Raw genomic sequence first — 24,101 nt, 5'->3', positions numbered from 1 at the left:
CCTTATTTTGTGCTAATTTTTTTTTTTCTCCAAAATGGCAAAATTAGACAGAATTATAAGGTAAAATTCAAATTCTGGAACTTCGCACAAATTAAACCCCATATAGTTAGAAATAGTGTGAAGTCTACCTTTCCAGTTCTGCATGCATTCCACGGCATTGTTACTGAACATTTCTTAGTTGCTCTTTCAGGTTGCAGTGGAAACTAAAAGCTTTGTGTTTTCATTTTCCCTATTCTATTGTGTGCCCTTGGTCTGCTTTAAGAGTGAATTGAGCCACAGTCCTGTTGGCCTTACAGCACCAATCCACTCGAAGGCAAAAATCTGCTAATATTTTATTTTGCAGGATAGGTCTCTCTCCCCAAAGCAGGTGTACTAACAAATTATCCTGCTCAGTCGTACTACAAAAAATGAAGGATGACAACAGCTCAGGCCAGCTTAAGCCAAAAATGGCTATGGATTTGTGTAAGTTTATACCTAAACACAGGTATCTACCCACTTACTTGGAAATGTATATCCAGATTTGAAATAAGTGAGAACAAACTAGAAATTATCAGCAAACACAATCTATGTCCTACTGCAGAAAATGCATATTGTAAAATAAAAGCAAACTGTATAAATACGCGTAGAAGGAACGTGCGAATGACACACCTCTGTTGCTGCAGATTTTGCCATCTGGAGATGTGCATCTTTTCTTGATCTCCCAGGGGGTGATGTCACACTGGAATTCACATTTATCTCCATGCCAACCAGCCTCACAGTAACAGTTTCCACAGTAACACTTTCCATGGCCTTAACCCAAAACAAATTTTATACAGTGAGAAATAGGCAAGTTTTTAAAAGGCATTAACAATTTAACTGTTTTGATCTTTTCTTTTAAAAACTTACAGTGCTACACTCAGAATAGAAACAATTTTATAGATCATATATGCCTACATAAAATAAGACAAAGGATTATCTGTATTATACTTTTCCCCAAGTCTACTTTTGAACGTTTTGATTTAATCACAGATTAAATCTAATCAATAAACACTAAGAAAATAACATCAACATTTTTATATTTGTAACCGTAATTTTTGAAACTTTATGGGTAAATTTGGAAGACAGTAAATGTAATAGTTAAAACTTAAGCACAGCTTTAAATGTTAAGATAGGACACACTTGCCAACCGTACTAGGCATGTCTAAAAAAGCTCAGAAAATTCCAGCAGAGGGACTTTGATTTACTACAAACTGTCTAGATTGTATATGGCTTCCCTTCTTACCTGTTAAGAAGATTTTTGAATGTGGATAAACCAGTTCATGAAAGATAAGAATTAGTAAAATGAACCTTTTAGATGCTCATTTAACAAACTGTCCCAAAAAGACAGCTGGGTCACCTGAGGCTTGATGTAACCAGCTCCTGAACATTTTGAACCACTAAGCTACTTCTGCCACGTGCTTCAATGACACAAAGCATTTAAATTAAGTAGCTGCAATTCTTACTAATCTTAAAGCCATAAGCTAATTCTTTACTAGAATGAGCAAGTCAGGATCTTGTCCTTTTTTGCCTCTAGGTATGTTAAGCTTAGTAAACCTGATCATCACTATCACAGTCTGGTCAATTTATATCCCTAACTATTAAGAGTGAAAATTTAGACCTGTGGAATACTGTTTTTTCCTGTTTGTACAATTACACGTGAAATTTTCATTACAATTGCTTGGTTACATGTCAAAAAATAATAGGAAATAAAAATACCATTTCACTTAGATAACTACACAACTTAGCCTAAAATAATGCTTGTTACCAAAAGGTTGTTCTTTAACTGTGGACAAGAAATGAAGGGAAAAATGGCGAAGGAGTAAATTAATTTGATCAACTAGCAATTTTTGCAGATTAAAACATCCCTACTTCATTCTTCACTCACACTTGTATAGTCCTCAAATAAATATGAATTAAATGATACAATTTGCCTCTACCTCTTGCTCTTGACTGAAGACAGAATCACTCCATTAGAGAAAAAAAGGCCTTAGATAAAAATGATCAGGATCAGAATTTAATTTGCTAGAAACCATGATACTTTATTAAAAATAAGCTGCAACTTTATTCCAAAGTATACGTAATCTTAAATAAAAAGTGATACAGTCAACTGACTGATCAAAATCCAACTGATGCTGGAAAAGCTCGATACATCTTTATAACTCTGCCCTACCAAAGAACTGATTTGCTTAAAAAATGCAATCCCCACGTGCAAAGATTAAAATGTATGTTATCCATATCTCAGCATGGCATTGTATGCTTTTCCAGGATAAAATCCCAGCTGACAGCTGCACGCTTTAGAAACATGTGTGTAAAGAGAATCTTTTGTTTTTTCATTAGTTGAATCCTCCTGAGTTGGCTTTCTTTGAGGACAATTAAAATCTTCCAGACCTGTCTATACCTTCAAGGGCAATAAAGGGTATGTAGCATCTAAGTAGGTGCTAAGCAAACTGTGAAAGTACAACAGGCACTGATTAGGTTCACCCTGTCTGTGGAGAGTGTCCAGGGGCCATCGCTAGCTAAGCGGAACTGGCTTAGAATGCTGTGTCTTTATTACTTCATAAATAAAACTAAATGATTCCTGTGGTAGAAATCCCGTGGAAGGAAAGATGGCATAGAGGGTATTAAAGGAGACATCAGGATGGGAGAGAGAAGCAGTAACCAGATAGGCACGTGGGGTCTGCTTTTTCTGTGATAAAATTATGTACCTTCGGTTCATGTGCTGTTCATTTTTTTCTGCATAAGGCCTGGTTCAACATATGGGTACGTACTGTAGAGGTTTGTCAGGAAGCAAAGCAAAATCTAACACTCATGACCTACATGCATAAACTTTTCAGTTTATATCAACCTAACCAAGTCAAGCACACCATTAGTTTATACCTTATATTCACTTTGGAAGGCTCCAAACCTTACAGAAGGTATCACGGCTTTTATACTGTTGAATCACAGACCATAGAGACTTTAATCTACCGACTTTTTTTTGTCCTTTTATATCAGTATACTTTGATTTCTGCATATACATAAAACTATTTTTTTTTACAGAGATGCATCTGGTCTGTTTTGGAATATGGCACCACTGGATAAAACAAGGGGAAATAAAAGCTAAGAAAAACCCAACAATATAAACCAGCAGCAACACAGGTGGGGAAAAAACCTGACAAAAATAGCAGAAGGAGAATTTACTGGTACTAAATTAATGGCAAATTTTTATCATACTTGTACCATATGTAATGTTTACAAGCAAATAAATATAAATGGAATCATTGGCACATAAAAATTATTGCCCTCCACTCATTTTATTTTAGGCAATTACTGGAAATATTGTACTCCTGGATTTGGACTTCAGAGGACCATTCTGCTTATCCTCATTTAAAATCCCCAGCTAATTCTAAGCAAAAAAAAAAAAAGGTTCTTTTTCAAATGCATTTAAATAAATAGAATTTTAAATAAATAGAATTCATTTTGTTCTCTGTGTAAGGATTAAGACAGATAAAGCTATTTTACACAAGTACTCTCTCTATACATGCACACAGAGCAATGACTACTATCAGAGTATGAATAGTTTAAGAGCAGTTCTGAACCCTCCTGTGTGCATACAGACACAGTATGCATGTGCATAGCCTGAAAAATATTTATATCACCTTCCAGCTCAAGGACAAGCCCCCTAGTAATATAGACAACAGCATTTATAATGCCATAAATGGTGTGTATTCCAAATTATTTAATTACCAGCTTCCTACCTTATAATGAAATGAAAGCACAGTTTGAATTTTGGTTGCTTTTCTACCTATCAGCAGAGTACACTCCATCTTATTCTTTTGCCTTTCCTATCATAGATGGATTTTTTCTTCATTCATTCATTCATTTTCCTTTTTATCTCCTGAATTGCTTCTGAGTTCTCATCTTACTTTTATTCTTTTTCTTTTTAATTTTTACTTCCTTGACAAAATTCTTTATAATCTTTTTATCTTTTCTTTTTTTTCTGTCCTCCATCTTGTTCTCATCTGTGCCACAATGTATTCACATTTCTTATATTCTACTGAAGGCAGACACACTGAGGTATGAATTACCTTAGTGAATTGCCTTGTATAATCCTCTTTGCAGTTCTTCCAAAAGGAGGAGGATGTCACAGGATTTCTTCATTCTTTAACCTCCTGCTTAGCTCATTTTTACATCTGAAATTCCCACTTACCATTTGCAAGCTAAATTCTTGCAAATATAGTTACTTTTATTTTAAGTCATACATTCAGTAAAGATGTTTTGGAGGTCCACACAGTTAAATGATTTTACAACAGCCTGTATTAATCTCTACAATCCTTCTTGTACTTGCTAAAATACATACCTGTACAAATCTCTTCTGTCTCATCATCTATGCATTCTCTGTCATCACATTCACAAAATTTACCGTAGACCAGTCCATTTCCTTCTGAGTTTGCACATTTACACCTGCCACACTGACATGTGCCTGTAAACATTTAAGAAAGTACTCAGTGACTGCAGTTTACGGGAAGAGTTTCATTAGTCCATCAGAGATGGTATGTATTTTAATTCTGAGAATGCTGAAATCTAAAGATAATCCAGTCAAATAAAGACAGACACAGAAACAATCTGTATAAACAACAACAACAAAAAAAAGCCTATTCTTAGCTGTAAACAGATACAACATTCAAGGGATTCATTTTTAATTCGGAGCACCATATTTTCTTAAGTAAAATTCACTCGTAGAGTTGTCTGTCTGACTTCATACAACTGAGAGAAGAAGTCAGCTTTGGAAATTATATCTTCTCCCTACTGAAAGGAGAAAAATTAACTTAGTCATCTTCTCAAGAATGAAGTCTGGTTTTGTCCAGTCCCACAGCTATGTTACATGAGAGTAACAGGGCATGGCTACTGAGGACCTGAGAATATGTCTGCCTAAGTTCACAAAGTTCCTTTGCGCCCTGGTCTTTAGTCCCTTTTCTACAGCTGCCATCTGAGGACTAAGATTTTATAAGTACAGCCTTGGAGAAAAAGCCAGGAATCAAAGGAAGGAAACATTGGTGAGGAAGATCTGCATGAAGACCTTATGATCAGATTTCAGGAAAAAAGGACTTAAGCTAGAAAGCAATTCCCACAGCAATACATTGATTATACAACAGACAAGCTACTTGCAGAGAAATACATTCACAGCATTATTAAACAAACCATAAGTATCATAATAGCATATCAACAACTTCACTGCAAAGTGCATGTTTTTCCAGTGGTATTGATGTCTACATTACAAGTTATTTAATTCATTTGAAGAATTGTAGGAACCTCCATAATAATATCTTGTTATTTCAGGACTTTGGCCCAATGTAACTTTAAGCGTTTAGGGCTCATTTTTCTTCAGTTTGTGGGTGATGTCTTAGAAAAGAGTAGATCTTGCAAGAACGTTAAGAGCTATAATACAGACACTTGCTGATTTGTCATGATTAAGATGGGTTTTACCCATGTCAGACCAGCAAGTAGTTTGAGAACACGGGTCTGCCTGAGATTCTCCCTCAATGTAAGTACCCTCGGGACTCCCAAATGCTTTGGAAGTGTAGAGCTGTTATTTACTGGTTGGTTTTGTTGTTTTTTTTTTTTCACAACATAAATCACAACAGAAAACTTTCTGACATAAGGAAAAGCCGGAATGCTCAGGCCATGCAAAGGATAGAAATGGGTTTATAAACAGATCTCTCTTCTCTCACCTCTGGTCTGGTCACACATTTGCTTCTTGGTCTTTTGAGTAGGGTTGCCCCCTCACCTCAGTGGCTGCCTCTCTCCCTAACCCACCCTCCCAAACAGAAATTTTTGTTTTGTTGCTCCCAGGGAAGGAAGAATCCCCCCTTTTGCCTCAGAGAGTCTACCTGACCTGTAGTGCAGTTGCCAGGGCAGAGCAAACAACTGCCTTCTCCTCCTCCTGCGGACTATTTTTTAGTTTGGAACACAGTGCTTGATAATGTATACCAGCCATAAATAAACATACATACAGAATTATACAGCTAAAAAAGCAAAAATACTATAAAATCATGTTAGAAACAAAAGTATTACCATGCTGGTCATATAAGGCACACCTCTATCCCCTTTATTAGCATTGTAAGGGTAGGAACTTTGTGCAGTACCATGTTAACTGGGAGATCGTGGTCAGTGGGCTTTCACAAGCTGTTTCAGCAGTCACTGGGGTCACTATGCCAGCAAGTATAGATTTTTTTTTTAAAAAAGGAACTTAATTTAGAAGACATACTCTTCACATTACATCCATACATATTTTAGAAAACATGGTTATTAACACAAACGAAGTCCTCCAAAATAGAAGTTTTATGCCGATGTTACACAACTGGTTTGCAGAAACCATTTTACATTTCACTGTTACTGGTATAGTACAAGTTTTACTAAACATCTTTTTAATTCAAACAAAGAACAGAAGAATGGGCCTGTGCTATATACATGGCCAGTCTAAAAAAGTAAACTTTAAAAATGTTTGCAAGAGCCAATATAATAAAATAATAAAAATACAACTGATAATACAACATAAGAAACCTACAGAACTAGAATTATTTGCTACAATTACCTGGAAAATAAATACAAATAAAAATTTTGAGAAAACCGTCTTGTTTACAGATAATTCTCAAAGAGGAAAAAGGATAAAATGGTACATTGATTCATCAATTGGGCATATAAAGAGGTCAGACAGATTGTGTCCTGAAAGTGTCCATTGTTCCCGTTGACCAGAAGTGGACAGTGCTCACATGGAGAATCTCGGTTTCGGTAGGATGTCATAGTTGTTATGACAAGTAGTTACGAACAGCTGAGTCAGAAAAGTTAAATTTTAGATGGATCTTGATAGGTTCATAAAAAAACTTACTATAAATGGTTAGCTGTGTGACAGCTGAGGATGTTTTTGCAACAAATCATGTCATCCCTTCCCATCTTTTATTGGCATTAAAAAAACAGAGCTCAGACCCCAAAGGCAATGTTGGCAGTAGATAAAAGGGCAATCCCATCAAGACAAAATATGTATGACTACAGCCCATCAAAGTAACCCCAAACTCCCTAGCCAGTCTTATTGGAATTGTTGTCCTGTTTAATACCAGCAAAACATAAAGCATTTTTTCTTCTCCTTATCTCTCAAACTCTCCCCTTTTAGCTGCTTTTAGTGGTTGTTCAGCTATGTCGGTTTTCCTGTGAAGACTCAGTGATAGACAGACTGGTGCCACTTCTAGCCAAGGAAACAAAGAGAAAAAAAGGTCTTAACATTCTAAGTACTTCGACTGATCACTGAACTATGCTTATTTTTGAGAGTCAGCTTCTCATTTAGGTGTCTCTCATTTGTTAGCCAAACAATCATGAGTTTCATATCATGTATATTATTGTCATAAATGAAATGTGTCATTTACTCAGTATGCTTTATGGTTACAATTTTATGTTAAATTGGTTTCACATCTTGTTGTTTCTGTAGCAAGTCCCACAAATCCTTTGGGTCCTTTGTTCATGTCGGTGACTACCTTGTGAGAAATTTAGTTGTATGAAAATATACGGACCCAGACAGAAGTTAAAGGCCAGCAATGGTGAGCAAATGTGGGGTTCTTGAAACAGTCTGTCACTCAGAGATCAAAGCAATGGGAAAACTGGAAGGCAGTTTCTGGCCTCAAAACTTGACTGGTAGGAAATGTCCCTCAAAATTTTACCATTCTGCAGTGAAGTCTTCTAAAAGGCTGTTTCTTTTCCCTCTGATTTTTTTTTTTTTTTTTAAGGAAAGGACTTACTATTTAAGTTAAGGTATACATTTAAAGAATTAGAGAAAAGAGAGCTGCCAAATCAGAAAAATGAAGATGGAAGTATCCCATTAAAATGATACAGCAGATCTTCCACAACTGTTTTTAATAATCATTGTTACAGCTCAAAAGTGTCTTAAAAATTGTACAGCTTATAAATATACTGGAATAATATTCTGCATGCTCTAAACACAAACACCAAAAAAATGACATCAGTTTCTGTGTTAATGCCATTACCATAACCTTTCTGATGGGCAAAAAACATGACGCAGCTGCAGGTTCATTAACCTAAAATACCTATGGATAAACTAGAGTACTAAAGTAGGCATTCTGAATCAGTGCATATCACATGCACAGGAATAGGCCTATAGGAAAATAAAGTATTTTAGTACACATACAGTTATTTCTCAGTCTCTTGAAACATACTCTGCAGAATTCCTAATTAGAAAAGCAATTGCAGTGATTCTCAAGATAACACAGGAAGAACACCAAGCCATCAAAAGCAACAAAAGACATCTTACCTGCACCAGAACAGATGATATCTTGAGAATTCTTGCACATTTCATTGCTTTTCTTCCGTGTAAGATTGCAAGTAGTTGGATACTGACAAGCTTCACCATACCAGCCTTCATCACATTTGCACTTCCCACAGTCACACTTCCCATGGCCTAGCAATGGAAGCAAAGAGTGTGTCAAGTCCTTTTTTTCATTCAGAAAGTGATATTTTCTAATCCATCTTTTAAAATAGATTCCACCAATTAGAGTTTTAAATGAACGTGATTAACAGTTTCAGTTAACGTAGTTCATATGCAATTAAAAATAGCAATGAATAAATATGATCTTAAATATGAGGAGACACCTGAAATCACCGTGACTTTGAAATCTAATGTATGCAATTTTGGTGGGTCTACATATGAATTTTTCTTTTAAGAAGGAATACAGAACTCAAACATCCTGTGTGAACAATGGGCTTTCTTACTACTTTCATCTCCCTCTTATTCCCATATTTGTCTACTGTTAACTATTATTAACACAACAATACTCCAAGTGAAGAGATTCCATTCACCTCCTTGGCCAGCTGCAGGCAAAGAATAGGTACAAACTGCAGCCTGAGGGCACAGGCTTAACTATTATGGACAAACCCTGAAAAGGAACTTGGACATGGCCAGCTACAGCAGCAAGTAGTAACCCTCATGCAGCAGCAGATGCAGCTCCTACCTCTACCAAAAGGTGCAAATCCTTCCTGAAGCATCCTCTGCCTGCTGGTTCCTCTAGCCCTCTCCCACCCGCTTAGACTCTACCGCGCTGCTGCTGCAAAGCTGAATTTTATCTTTAAAAATTGACACAATCTTGGCAATATATTTTTTGGCAGTATATTTTAATACTCGTAGGACTATACTTATGATTATTTCCTAAGTGTGAAGTATCTTAAAGAACCAATGCAGCTGCTCAATCTATTAGGACACGGCATGCTAGCCTTCAATCAGTTGAATAATACATTGCTTAAAATTTGTAATACATCCAATAGCATGAAGAATTATAAAATTAAGGAAAGTTTAAGTGTTTAAAAATTCTTTAGTTTTCCTTTTAAATACCCAAATATGCTGACAAATTGCTAATTTAGACTATTTATATTGCATGTTAAGTGTCAGGTTCCACATGTAATTCCAGATGAAAATTTATATCATTTAATTTTTTAGTACTCCTTTATAATTTTAGGTAGTAAATGTGAAAACAATTCCAAATCTTGTAAACTAGAATATTCAATTTTAAAATAAATACCATCTTAATGTATATCTGATTGACAGAAGAAAATTCCCTTCCAATCACCACATCTCAAAAATAGAATCTTATTGCAGTCTATTTTAAATGCATCTGTTGCCTGCAGTTAGAGTCAACTACCTGAAAATACAAGCCCAGACTGCTGCCAATAAGAAGGAATTTAAATAACTATTGTAAATAGAAAATTTTAAAGAGAAAGAGGAGTATGTTTTGTTGGTCAATAAAATTTCGTTCGCCTTCCAAGATGGTCCTAAGACAAGTAAAGTTCAATAGCTGAAAAAAAACTTAGTTCAAAAACATATCAGAGAATCGTGTTAGTTCTTGTTTTAAAACAGGAGTTGACACCTTAAAAACTGCTGAATAACTCTCTGTTTGTAAAGGACAAGGAAAAAAAAGTAGGATATAAAATATATAGTAAAAACCTACTCTTGTGGTTACTCTACTTCACTGTCAGGCGACAGCATAAGCCATTCCAGAAAATGGTGATAAGTCCCAGGGTAGCTTAAAAAAGCTAAAGACAAAACATAACCATCTTTCCATATTTTTATTCCTTTCAAGGATTACTTATCACAATGACTACATTTTCCATGTTATGCACTCCTGTGATTTAACAGTTTGATGTCTGCTGGTGAAAAAAAGATGCTCTAATAAAAAGAGGACCGATTTTCCCGTTCCCATGTCTAAATGACAGAGTAAGGCAGAAGCCACTGCTGGTTGGTACTGATGGTCCAGCAGCACTAACCTCTCTCAGTTAGAGATGCATTAATCTAAGATATGGTGCACATAGCAAAAAAAAAAAAAAAATCACTTAGAATTCATCCAGCCTGCTTAAAGAAAGTGAAAAGACTTCCATGACAGTAGCCATACAGAGCGGTTTCTTGGCTTTATTTAACAGGAAAATGTAAAAAAAAAAAAAAGAAATTAGTGAAATTAAACTGAGAGAAATAATGGAGGATCTCTGGCATGCAACTGAAAGCAACTACAAGGAATTTAACTAATATCAATTTGTAAGATTGTATTAATGATTTTCACCTTGACCACCCCCTTAAAATACCCTAATTGTGCCAACTGGATATTTTTTTTTTTTTTAATTGTAAAACAATGGCAATATTCTTTCCCAAAATTTGGGTGAGTGGACTGTATTGAAGTGCAGAAGGCCATAAAACTGCCTGCAATAGCTTGTATAACTCACTGTATCTTCCCTGTTACATAGATAACACGGTAGATCTGCAAGTCAGTTTGACATAGTAATCCTGTTCTTGCTTATTTCCCACACCCACATGTACCAATCTTAGGGTCTTCCTCATGGCAAAAATAGTGATGTGATGAACTATAAATCAAATATGTGATAAGCTGTAAGAAAATTAGAGAGGGTACAAAGGGTTCCTAAATGGTTTCAGATTCCTTTCAGAAAGGTTTGCGTAGGATCCTTTTTGTTATATACAAATTTCTGTAGTATTTAGAAAGCAAATAATATTATGAAATAGTAAATAAGGAGTAAATAGCACTATAAAAGCTGTGAGGTGATATTGTAAATTCACAGAAAAGAAATTCTACCAATAAGAGGTAGATCCGGGTATCTGAGGATGTGACAAGTAACACAAGAAAAGTTGAGCTACCAAACCTTATTAAATGGTTGGTCAAGAAAGCTGTATCTCAGAGTAAGTGGTGACACATTCACTCCTTTTTTAAAAAAAATGGCTGTAACATGAATAAAAGCTAAACATAAATAAATCAGAATTTCTCTTTAAAAAAAATCAGAAAATAAGGGAAATAATGAAGACTCAAGGAAGTGCTAAAATTCCTTTAAGAAGATGACTGTGGCTGTGAAAAACTTGCAGCTTCAAACATGTGAAAAAACCTTTTCTAACAAAGGACTCCATTTCTAACTAGATGAGCAGTCACCTCAGAGAGTATATCTGGAGTATGCAGAAAGCTTGTAGGGTGGAAAATGAAACTAATATGCAAGGAAACTGTCAGATGTCAGAAAATATATGGAGAAAGCAAGAACAGAAAATGTTAGGCAGAGTAAGATCTTGCAAAATTGCAAGTACTAAAATGTGCTTTCATCATCCGAATAAAAAGAAAACAGGAAAAAGAGTGGCTTCACCTAGCAGCAAAAAGCAGTTAAGATTAAAGATAATTTACAGACAGCCCAAAACAAAATTAATATGGGGATGTTGACTACAGTAGCAAATGCAGTGTGGGTAATGATACAGACTGTGGAAATGAAAATTACTCATCTAAGATAAGAACAAAACAAAGACATAAAACTGTTTTTAAGGAAGTGTCTAGACCAGGAGAGTGAGACCCCATCATCTCTACTCAATAGTACTTACAACACTTGCACATAAAACGCCAGCTTAATAACAAAGACTTTTAATGAATCTGTCAGGCTGGCAATCAAATGTCTGACAAATAAAAAACTAACTTTTTTTTTCCTTTGAGAAAAAGCGATGTACATGATCCAGGCAACATAAAAACATGTGGCACTGACCTCATGAGCTGTGCAAGGATTTGAAGCAAATTATGAAGCATTACATAGCTAGAGACACTGAGGTAATGAAAAACTGAATATAATGACTAACAGCTTTATCCCAAAATAGACTATCATTATGCCAAACTCACCTGGCATGTCTCTTTATAAGATAACTGAAATTTTAAGAAGAGGAAGATAGGAAATATAGCTGATAGTATCGTATGTATTGGATACAATGGCACTTAGGAAAAAAAAATATTCTGGATAAGGTAATCTAGAAATGTAAAAGAATCATAACTTGGTTTAAGGGAAGGAAACAACATTAAGACCAAAAGGAATATTACTGGTGTAGAAGAATATTACTGGTGATGTTTCAGAGGGTGTTTTTGGAACCAAATATGGTTTACTGGCATTGATACAAAAATGCAGAGTATGTTAACATTTTCCAATGACACAAACCCATAAGCCCGCAGTAGAAAGGTGACGATGAAAAATCATGGACAATGAACTGGACTGAAGGACTAAAATAACAAAAGTGGATTGAAATTCGAAATATAAAGCACAGGGGCACACACTGGGGACAAGGAAAGGATGCCCTAGGCTAAGGCAGTTGAAAACAACGAGAGCTTGAGTGTATACTCATGTCAGCTGTGGGAAGACGGTGTGACTAAGTCTTTAGCTGAAAAGAGTCTGAGATGTACCTGTTGAAGATATATCAGTAGGAACAGAAAACAGTAGCAAACTTGCATTTGAAATGCTACACACAATGTCTGTAAAATGGACACGGGTACAGTCTATGCTGGAAAATTACCATTAGGTCTCTAAACCTCAGAAGACTGAGTCAAGTTCTCCAGGGAAGGCACTTGTAGAATTTTAGCCACTTACAAGGTTGCAGTAGGCTAAGAGTTAAAACATCTCAGCTGAAAGATGGTAATTTAAACCACAATCATCTGGCTCTGGTCACATGCTTTTGCCCTTAGAATCTTAACTTCATTCTAAGTGCATTCTAAAAATGTTTTTCTACTACATGTTTGTATACCTATAGGTCCAAGAGCAAAGACACAAAGGTAAACTCTCTAACAAAAAGTTCTGAATCCACATCTGAACTGTATGTATTCAAGGCACCAATTTGGAAGCCTGATTTCGCTGGGATCCAGCTGTAATCCATCATGAGAGACAGGCACTTCTGCAGAGTGACTCAGGTCCTGTGTGGTCCTCGGTTTGGCTGTCTTTCTCCACTAAACTACTGGGAAGCATACCGGGATTGAATAGGATGCACAAGCTTAACTAGTGGGACTTTGGAATTCGGTGCATCACTAGACATGTCTGCGTGCAAATATAGATTCATTCGTTCATTTTCTTTTGCTTCACTTATCTATACAATAATTTATGTTAGGTTTTAAATAGTCTGACACACTTTGAATAAAAAAGAAGAGGGATATCAACTTAGTTAAAGGTTGAACTCCATCAGTTTATGAAAACAATTATATTACATAATTATCATGTAAACCAGAAACTCAATTTGAACATTGCGTCCATTTCCTTGCACCTACACAAATTGTAGCATTCAGCATTGCTATTGCTATTTATGTGCCTCCCACTGGAAAAGATTCTTTTCCATCTTTGTAACAGTTTTGGTTCAGATTTTTTTACTTCATACTAATGTTCACTATGACTGAAAGCTTTGCTACATCCCAGTGGTTAAACTTTCTGTAGGCAATGCAAACAGCCAAAACAAATGACTTCTGTTACCTACCATGCTCTTACCACCTAAGAGCATGTGTGAAAGTACGCATATCTGTGTTGTGACTATCTTGTTTACTGAGTGATGGTGGGACACAAAAATGCAGACTTCTTGGAACCACTTAGCAGAAAGAAGAATAAGAAAAGACTGATCTTGAGGTTAAGACCTTGAATTGAAAGAACGGTGACTGGGCTCAACTCTTGAATCTTTCATTTTTTAGAAAAAGAAAAATACCTGTGCCCCAGAGTCCCTGAATGCTGCTCCCAGGGCTCTATAATCTTTCTTGATAGCCTTCCGGCTGCTCCCAGCTGCATCACTGGTGCTCAAGTGAAACAACAGCAGTGGATAACAGTCAGAGGACTGTACAATGCTTGGTAGTCTCTCGGTGACATCCCTGATACGAGCCCCTGGCAAGCAGCACACCTCCCCAGAGAGTGCATCAGGTTGGCAGTGTGTTATAGCACAGTAACTCTTACTACAAAAGAAGTCTTTTATTGGAGTACAAAGATCCAGGCTGTTTGACCAGACACTAAAATAGACTCACGTGTCCTTGCTGTCACTTATTTTTAATAACTAAAGCCCAATTATTCCATGTAAAAACACAGTTGAGGGCAGTTCTCATTTTAAAATTGTCATTGAATTAATTTCGTACAGGCAGGTGAGATTTAGCATACAGATTCCTCTCTATAGCACAAAGTCAGAAGGAAATCAGCAGTCGGCATGACAATTGAATCGGGCTCATTACTATTCATTTTTAGCAACCACTGAGTGATTCATGAAGTGCTTTTCAAACTTTCAAAACACTTCATGAAATAGGTGAAGAAATATGAAGAACGTGTTGTTAGGGATTCCCACTTTAAATTGGGATGTTAGATAGGGAGGATGATCAAGTTGTAAGAGTTGAAAATTTTGGGAAAGTAAAAAATTAAAACACTGTTTTGCACGTTCAACCTAGACCAGCACAGTGAACATGTTTTCAATAGTTCTTTCCAACTGCATTACTTACTTTCTTGTAGTTAGTGAATCAGAGTCTGTTACTTTACACCAATGTAAAGCTATCGAAAATATTTCAGATTAAACTAGGATAAGATTAGCAAAATGGCCTATTCCATTTAGTTGTATTTGAGATTCTCAATAGCTATGTCTTGCATTCAGCTAAAGCATATCTCTGAGTCTCTTTTTTCAGAATTGTTGGACTTGCAGTTTCTGAAAAACTTATTATGGTTTCTGAAAAAAAAAAAAGTTGGTATAATTATTTTTTTTCTTGTCAATACGCTGGAAATAATTCTTTCTTTAAGGTTGGGGTCTTGGTTGTTTATGCTGTGCTGCCTCCAATGAAAGCCAGCTGTCTTCTAGATCTTTCCAGTATACACTGGGTATTCTGTCCCTACTGACATTAGGTTCAGCAATGCTGAGGTTTTCACAAAAATACTGGCTCCTCCTCCCCATCTTAATCATTTGTTTCTCTTCCTATGCTGACACTATAAAGCTAAACTATAGATTTGTTAAGGGGACTAATCTGAATTTAGAAACAACTCAAAAAAAGACCAGGGGGAAATTTGTGAGAAAATAGCTGCCTAATGATGATAAAACATTTCAAGCCAATTTTGCCACTCAAGCCCCTTCATCACCAACCCACAGCCTTGTAAGAACTGCATCAGAGATTTTCAAAAAGATACAGTGAGCCCAGAGGGCTTTACAGAGGGAAAAAACCTAAACCCTTATTTACGCATTCCCAAAACGCTATTAAAAATGCAAAAAAAAACCCCTTTGAACTTAGAAGTTCTTATTTTAAGCCAATTTCTCCATGTTTATTTAGGGTGCCCAGAACTTGAAGCAGCCCAGAATAATGGATACAAACATTCAGCACTGGCCTTTGGGCAACCTGGGAGAGAGGTGGAGTCACTGCAACAAGAGCACACAGGGTCCGTAACACAGTTTGTCTCTCAGTTCTTTTTAGTGACGCGATTCCCCTCACTCCCTTAAGTCCATCTGAAATGGATTTTCAGAGCTAAAATAAAAAGTGGTGACAAATCACCTCAGGTTAGTTATTACTGTATGCACTTTGACAACAAAAATGTCATAAATTGTGTTAAATCATAACTCTAACAGAGGTAGTAGAGAATGTACAAAACCAAACCAAACTACTGTATATATTTCTTAAGGAAAAGCCCTCTAGTACATAAAAAAAAAAAAAAATCCTATTGCACTTGTTCTGCTATGTGTTGCAGGGATTGCTTAGCACAATGTTTTAATAAACAAAAATTCAATAGTCTTCTAAAAGAATAAAATCAATCAGAACCCACATTACAATACAAAAATGTGCCAGAGGTGGGTGTGAAGGCATGACTACTGGTGTTCTTTAATTTTTCAGGTTATGAATCAACTAGGTACAATAGATATTTCTATTATACACATTCTGGAATATTATTTCCAGCAATACCCTCTTTGTTCAATGTTGACATCAGGAACTTGATACTTTGGTGTGTTCTCCATCACTTCAGTCAATGTGAATACCACAGTTTTAAAATCTACCTGCATCCCAATACAAGTCATGCAAACAAGCTCATTTTAAAGTACTATTGCTAAATTAGGAGATGAAAAGTATTAATACTTGCAGAACATTTTAAGAAAGGACTTATGGTTCACATCAGCAGCATACATGATCTGTAAGTAATGTGTTTTTATTAGATAAGAACTGTTATTTATTACTGTAATAGAAATGAGAAACTATGGATCAGATCAAACAATACTTTAAAATCAGTATCTTTAGGAATGGAAATAGAGTAGAAAATTAAACTGGAATGAAAATGAATCAAAATGTTGCCCCCTGGAGGGTATTTTAGACATTAAAAAGAATTAAATAATATCAGTAGAAAACTATTTCTAGAAGATAAAACATCAGACTCTAAAGAATTCAAACTTTTGCTAAATTTCTTTAAGATAAAAAAAAGGAAAAAAAAAAAATACTTTTCCCTACTGAGACTACCGTTATCTTTCTCTGTCCAAAGAGACTATCACACATGATTTTACTTAGTCTTGAAATTTAAATCTACATTTATTGTCAATTGCAATTCCACTGCCAAGATTAGAATTTGAATTGTAATGTTTATAAAAGACTTTAATTGCACATGCTGGTCATAGGTTGTTTTTAACATATACTGCCTTAATCCTGTATTTCAAAATTTCAGAACAAATATTTCTGAAACCGGGGAGGAAGGATTTTTATTCTTTTACATGGTCCATTGCTTGGTTTAATATTTCAATTTTTTTTCTTTCTCACTGTTCTATTAAGTACTGAAGATCAGTCACAGCAAGAGACAGATCTAGGTGAGATTGTTTCCTGTGCTCTTAAAATTTCTCTGCACACAACTCTGTGTGTGTTAGGTAATAGGGTTATATAGCCCTTTGTACATCTCCATCTATCTGCTTCTGTTCAAACCCCAAATAAGGCATTAGAAACCAAGTTTTTAGCAAACATATATTAAAGAGTATAGTATGGAGGATCTAATCCTATAGTGCATAATGAGGATGTTTAGTTAATCACAGACTCTTAAACAAGAGTAGCCCACTGTGGGTGTCCAGCCCTGTCTCTTTTATCCCTTTTCCTCGTTCTGGTCAAAGGAGTTATTTTCATTTTAAATTACCTAAATTTACACTTAGTCAATACTAAATTATTCATTTCGTGTTACAACCATTTTACTGAATAAACTAGGTAATTACAGTCTTCACACTTTACATTTTATGTCTCAGTTTTTGAAAAATTCATTGACATATAGTACCAATGATATATCCACTGGTATATGTCATGACTAAAGAAAGTCACAAAACAACAGAATCACAAACTGGCGGATGCTGGAAGGGACTTCTGGAGGTCATCTAGTTCAACCTTCATGCTCAAGCAGGGACACCTAGAGCTGGTGTCCCAGAACCATGTCCAGACAGCTTGTGAATATCTCCAAGGATGGAGACTCCACAACCTACCTGGGCAACCTGTGCTAGTGCTCGGTCACGCTCACTGTGAAAAAGTCTTTCCTGATGTTCAGAAGGAACTTCCTGTATTTCAGTTTGTGCCCATTGCCTTCAGTCCTGTCACTGGGTGCCACAAAAAAGAGCCTAGCTCTGTCTTCTTTGCATTCTCCCTTCATGAATTTATATACATTCATGAGATTCCCCCAAGCCTTTTCTTTAGGCTGAACAGTCCCTGCTCGCTCAGTCTTTCCTCCTAGGTGAGATGCTCCAGTCCCTTCATCATCTTTGTGGCCCTTCGCTGAACTCTCTCTGGTAGCTTCATATTTCTCCTGTAGTGGGGAGCCAAGAACTGAGCGCAGTAAGTTAAAATGCCTTCAACAGTCTATTTACTAAAACTACAATATTTAAATAAAATTTTAACACTATAAAATTTTATGAAAATTAAACCACAAGGTTATGAAAATGTTATTCTACTTAGTGGGGAAAAGAAGGGATGACTTGAATAAGAAACAAAACTGAAGAAAATAAAACATTTTCATTTCAGCTACTTGGTTTAAATGTACTGTTTTCTGTATTGTTTTGTTGAATTACTTGCAAAATTACAAAATAATATACATTTCTTTTTTTGATATCAAAAAGTTTCAATTGACTTAAAAGGATATTTTTTTATTTCATTTCATGGCAAATTCTGAAATCTTTGTTTGTTGTTTAAGAAAAATTGTGCAAGACATGAAAATTTCCAAAACTTTGCTACTCTAATTTCTTTGTTACCAGTTGCAATACATGGCAAGGATAATACAAAGTTTGAGCACCTTTATGTAATGGACTGTGATCTGAGACCAAATTGTCTTTCACAGCTTGAATCTTTTACTTGAAGAGTATATAAACCCTACATATGTAAAAAACTGTGTGTTTTATTACTGCATATGTATCATTACTATAAATAAGTTTGTATCTACATATACATATATATACTTCAAGAATCAAAGACAATACGCATTTTTCCTCTACCTGTACTAGAAGGGTACAAAATATTAAAAACAAACAAACAAACAAACAACCCTATACTGCTAATTAGAATCATAGAATCATAGAATAATTTAGGTTGGAAAAGACCTTTAAGATCCTTGAGTCCAACCATTAACCTTAGTGACATTTCCTTTCCCCCCCTATTTGCTATGAATTCAAATTCCCTGTTAAGTGAACAGACTCAATTGTAATAAAAATCAATTAGATATTGTGAATGATTAAAATGAAGGAAAGCAACACTCAGTTGAATCAGTTCCAGTTTATTACCCTGGAGGTGGCACAAGTTGATATAATTTTAAATGTGATTCATGTTGTTTAGACAGATGATATAAATATCTCGGGGAGACAAAGATAAATTAGTTTTATCCATCAAAATAGTCTAGAGTCAAGGTTTCCGTGAATAATTCAGTGGTTCTGTGAAAGATTCCTTACTTATTTTTAACCAAATGGTTTCTCATTTTTTCAAAGAACAAAAATAATCAACTTTTAAGTAGGAAGATCTTTTAATAGGCAGAGCAAGTATTCTTTGGCTTCTCCAGACGACCATTTTCCCTATATTACTTTCCCAATGTAGACTTTTCTACAGAAACTGCACATATCAAAGAAAATTATACCTGAGACATGAGCAATTCCTTTCCATGAAATAACTTGCAGCAAAGGAAAAGACTACAAAGGGGCTTCTCATATTTAGCACTGTAGACACTAAAACTTGTAGACACTCTAAAAACTACATTCTTGTGGCAAAGAAAGATTTACAAACCCAGCAGGTTCATGTTTGTGTTACTGTGCTCAAGAGCTGAAATAACTGAGTTAAATAAACCCTGTTTCCTGAATCTGAGCTGGTTTGATGTGTGGTCCGGATTCACTAACAAATGCTGGTCCAGATACTCTTCACTGTCTCCTTCCACTGTGCATGGCTGCACATGACCTTTGGGCTCCATAAGCCCAAAAGTGACGATCCAAAATTGACTGAAGGAGAATTCCTGATTCTCTGTGACATTAAACAGTTGATGTTTGGCTTCTCCACCACCACCACAAAAAAAAAAAAAAAACAAAAACAAAAAAAAACCACAAATGCTGCAGGATTTTTATTTTCAAAAAAAACGGGGCACATATAGATTTATTAACAACTGTGCCACCAAAGGCCTGACTAGCTGCTACTTGATTTAAGTCAAACCATCAAAGGACTTCTAGACTCCCACTGGCACAAGAAAGGAACCTATGAAAACCTGAGGGCTGCCACAGTTTCACCTCTTCAGCTGTCTGCTAGTAAGTCTGGAAGCCTTGGAAGACCTGTTTGTATCAGAGCTTTTGAGGTTCCCAGCTGTGGATCTTAGTCCCAAAGACAGGTGAAAGACTCCTAATATTTCCAGTCTCAGATATCTATGGTAGTGACCTGAAAAGCTAACACTCGGAGGCTATCATTTGAGAAAAGCTCTTTAAAAAGCAATTTAAGGAACAGTATTTTCTTTCTGGATTCAACAATTGTGATGTTTCTTGTGAAATCCTGTTTCATTCAAAAATTCCCTGCTATCCCTACTGCCAGCATCACCAACACTCTGGTCTACAGAGCTACAGCTAGGTGGTGGTACCATGGCTACCGCCTCTCTCCACCTAGTCAAATGCCACACTTTCCACCCCAATGTCCCCTGGGGCTTTGAGAATCTGCTCTGATCATGCATATAGTAAAAAACTCTGGGCTCTCCTCCCCTGCGACATTTTTATTTCCTTCAGCAGTTTTGTGTACCTCTCAGGCCCCTGAGGGTACCACCAGCCCTCCCTGTCCATTCCCAGCCTCCCAGGGCTGCCCTCACCCTGCCCGTATCCCCATGTCAGCCACCTGGGCCATCAGCCCCTGCCTTGTCAACACCGCAGCAGGGACAGTCTCCAGCTCCCCACAGCCCTGCCCTGCCTGGCCACAGGTCCTGCTGAGCCAGGCCCACCCACAAGCTGACGTCCCACCTCACCCTCAGCCCATACGTGTCCCCAGGGAAGTGCTCGATGGCTGGGGCTACCCTGGTGTCCCCATCTGCCCTCCTCCTGGCTGCTCTTAGACAGAGCTTCAGAAAGTGCCAACCACCTGCTGAAGAAATCAGCCATAAAACATCAAGAAGTACTCCCTGCAGTAAAGTCAGGGTTTCTAAACCCTGAATACTGGAAGACATTTTAGTTCATCGCTGGGTACCTGAAGGAAGAACAGCATTAGTGGGAAGTTTGTAGTTAAATCTTAAGAGCTTAGTTAGTAAACTGAAGAATTAGCAAAAAACGGTATGGCTAAAATACATCCAGTTAAGTACAAACTATCTCCAGAAGTTATCAGTGTATCAAATCACTGAAAGAAAGAAAAAAAAAAAAAAAAAGGAAAGAAATCAGAAAGTTATTTATGGCCAAAGTTATGTTATACACATTGCACATTCAAAATGAATGCAGCTGGTACTGCAGACTAAGTAGAGCACAGGCTGACACCATGAACTTTGCTTTAAGGACTGGGAGAGCTCAGATTAGCAGTAGTAACATTTGATTTCCTACCTATGAAATATGTGGCCAGGCTGACACCCAATGCCTGGCGAGGATGCCACCTGCATGTCCTTGCCTTTATCTTGCAGTTCTCATATGAACATCCTTTTGCTTGGCAGTCGAAATGATCCATAAAGTTTACTTTTTAGAAAATCCTATAAGAGGTCTGAAGGCCATAACACTGGTGAACCACAGCACAGACGGGATCCAGGCAGCCTGCTGTGCCCTGATCAGAGCTCCATCTGATCATGCACAACTTAAGGTTGCCAGCATCTGAAGAGACATAAGATTATCTGTGCTATCCCCTTTTTCCTTCCTGTGTTATCTTCAATAAAAGTTATTTTAAACAATACCTTATGGAGTCTGACTGCCTTTCTTACGGGGATCCGTAACAAACACTAGCACAGGTGTATTACAATTCTCTGTAACATTCTCCAAAAAAAAAATCAGACCTTCTACAGTTTACTGTTTTGCAGCTGGTCAAACAAGCTGACAGTAAACATGCCAGTTACAGAAATATTACATGGAACAAGTCAGTTGGGTAAGACAGCTCCATGGAGTACAAAAATGAGTCTTAGATATTATTCACAGCATGGTAAACCTAATTCCCAAAAGGTCAAAATGACAAGCCTGAGACAATCTTTACATGAGCTGCACACAGGAGAACCTACGCCTAATTCAAGACAACTCACTGTACAAGGCCTATTCGATGACTATGTAGTCACCATTGAGTCAGAAGCTAATAAATTTATGCCGAATCTCCTTTGCATAGTGAGCTGGAGGGAAGAAAGGGGAACACATACTCATAAAACAACTACAAGCCTCCCACAATGACTACATTTAAATGAAATTTAGTAGCATCATGAAAAGTTATCCTTACTCAGTAATTGTTCTTGAGAAATGACTGACTGGTGATCCAAGGACTTTTTTCAAACCAAGGATATCCTAGAAGATGTACTTTCTTATCTGAAATAATTACAGTTAGTGTTATCTATTAATGATAGATAAATTTAAAATATTTGTTACCAAATTTGTATATATGCTTTAAAAAACATAATTTCTCCATAACTTCATGATAAGTATAGCTAGTTAATTGGAATGAATAGCAATTTTATTTAGCGGTGATTTTATATATGGAAAAAATTAAGGGATGACTTGCACATTCTTCCTACGGCTTTTGTTAAAAAGCTTAGTTTAAATTAAATTCTTTGTGGGTGCACTTTGCACAGCATCATCTCAACAAGAAAGCATAAACAAAGTTAATGAGTATCCTCAGATTTAAATCAAAAACATATTTTTCAGTCTTTTGGTTAAACAGAAAAGTTCTCTAGTAATTTATGAATCCCTAAGCCAAGATCATAAATACGCTTAACGATCTCCTTCAGATTTGTGCCTGGTAGGAAATCTGGTTCCTCTCTCTTCAAAACAATGCAGATGCGCACTTGACACAGAAAATATGAATGGGAAACAACAGTTTAATAGGTTGTCACAGCATAGATTTAAATTGTTGAATACCAGCTAGTAAGCCCTGAAATTGAGTCACTAACCTCTCCAAAACTTTTGTTAGCATATGGGGAAAACTCATGACAGAAAGGTGTGTAAAACTAGAGTATTCAAGCATATGCTAGCTTCCAGTAATGTTTAAACACAAACTTAGCATTGCATATAATTTCAAGAGTCCATTAGTGGGGGGAAAACCACAGGTGCATTAAAATCTCATTTTAGAAAGTTCTGAAAATATCTGACCACCAGGGACACCTAAGAGGAACTCCGGCATTCCAGTGAAGAGCATGGGTCAAAAGTGAAATATAATTCTGAGCACATTAAGTTGTGCCCACATTTATCCACTCTTTTCAGCAGTGCCAAATGTTAAACAAACACTTCTTGAGATTTATTTTGGCCATACTCTTGCCTCACTGTACTGCTAGGTATTAGGTTTTTCTTCCATTGCTTTTAGTACATTAATCATCTCTTAATACTGTCTAATTTTTTCCCTATGCTTCTAGAAAAGATAAACATTTGCAAACTTTTAACCTGGTCAAAGATTGTGGAGTTCTTTTTAAGCTTTAAGAAGAATCTAAAGGTCAGCAAAATAAAGACGGATCCTGTTTCCTGGAACATGCCTCAGGTTGACAGTTTCTTCTGCAGTCCAGCAGAACCTCCTGCAGCACCTCTTCTTGTTATCTCAGTCTCCAAAGTACAGACTTGCCAAGTTGTGCACTTGCTCCTTGGTGACTTCATAAAATAGACTTCACTTTCCTAAACATGCCTTATGGTATTTGGGAAATTTTATCCCTGACCTAACAGAGACGGAAGGCTAAAATATATTGCAACTGCAGTCAGTCTTCAAAAAAAGGTCAGGTCTGCATTGGTAGCATCTGGGCTTCTGAAAATGTTCGAAATCTGGTGACTTGATTCAGTCCGAAGGAGGGCTCAGCAAGTGGAATAACAGGAGGATTGGTGAAGAAATAAGGTATTCAAAACCAGATTCCTTAACAAATCATTGCACCTTCTTTGCAAATAGAAAGACTGGCAGAGAGAAGGAGAGGGACGGGATGAAAAAAAATAATTACTTTTTTCCAGATATTTAGAGAGGATTATGAAAGCACTCTAGATTAGCCTGGTATCTGAGTATTATTAATTCTTACAAAGCCCTTCAATTCTTCCCATGGAAAAGAATGCACTTGAGTTTCTTGGTTAAGTCAAAAGCTGGATCACCCTAAGCTTGTCTATACTCAAAGGGAGGGAGACAGGAGGCTGTAGCAAGTTGCTTGGTTTGATT

General features: G+C 36.5%; 1 protein-coding gene across 1 annotated transcript in view; it reads right to left on the bottom strand.

Moving 5' to 3' along the window:
• Positions 1 to 24,101, bottom strand: part of ITGBL1 (integrin, beta-like 1 (with EGF-like repeat domains)) — a 149,563-nt gene that overhangs the window by 78,935 nt on the left and 46,527 nt on the right. The window contains exons 3-5 of the mRNA XM_009880568.1: positions 8,318 to 8,464; positions 4,358 to 4,480; positions 649 to 789 (exon numbers count right to left, since the gene is read on the bottom strand). Of these exons, the coding sequence (XP_009878870.1) occupies positions 649 to 789; positions 4,358 to 4,480; positions 8,318 to 8,464 (411 nt within the window). The remainder of the gene's footprint in view (positions 1 to 648; positions 790 to 4,357; positions 4,481 to 8,317; positions 8,465 to 24,101) is intronic.

The sequence above is a fragment of the Charadrius vociferus genome, unplaced genomic scaffold, assembly GCF_000708025.1.
Source record: "Charadrius vociferus isolate BGI_N301 unplaced genomic scaffold, ASM70802v2 scaffold180, whole genome shotgun sequence".
In the NCBI taxonomy this organism is placed as follows: Eukaryota; Metazoa; Chordata; class Aves; order Charadriiformes; family Charadriidae; genus Charadrius; species Charadrius vociferus.
Note: the sequence above shows the minus strand (reverse complement) of the source record. Positions and strands in the feature narration are given on the sequence as shown.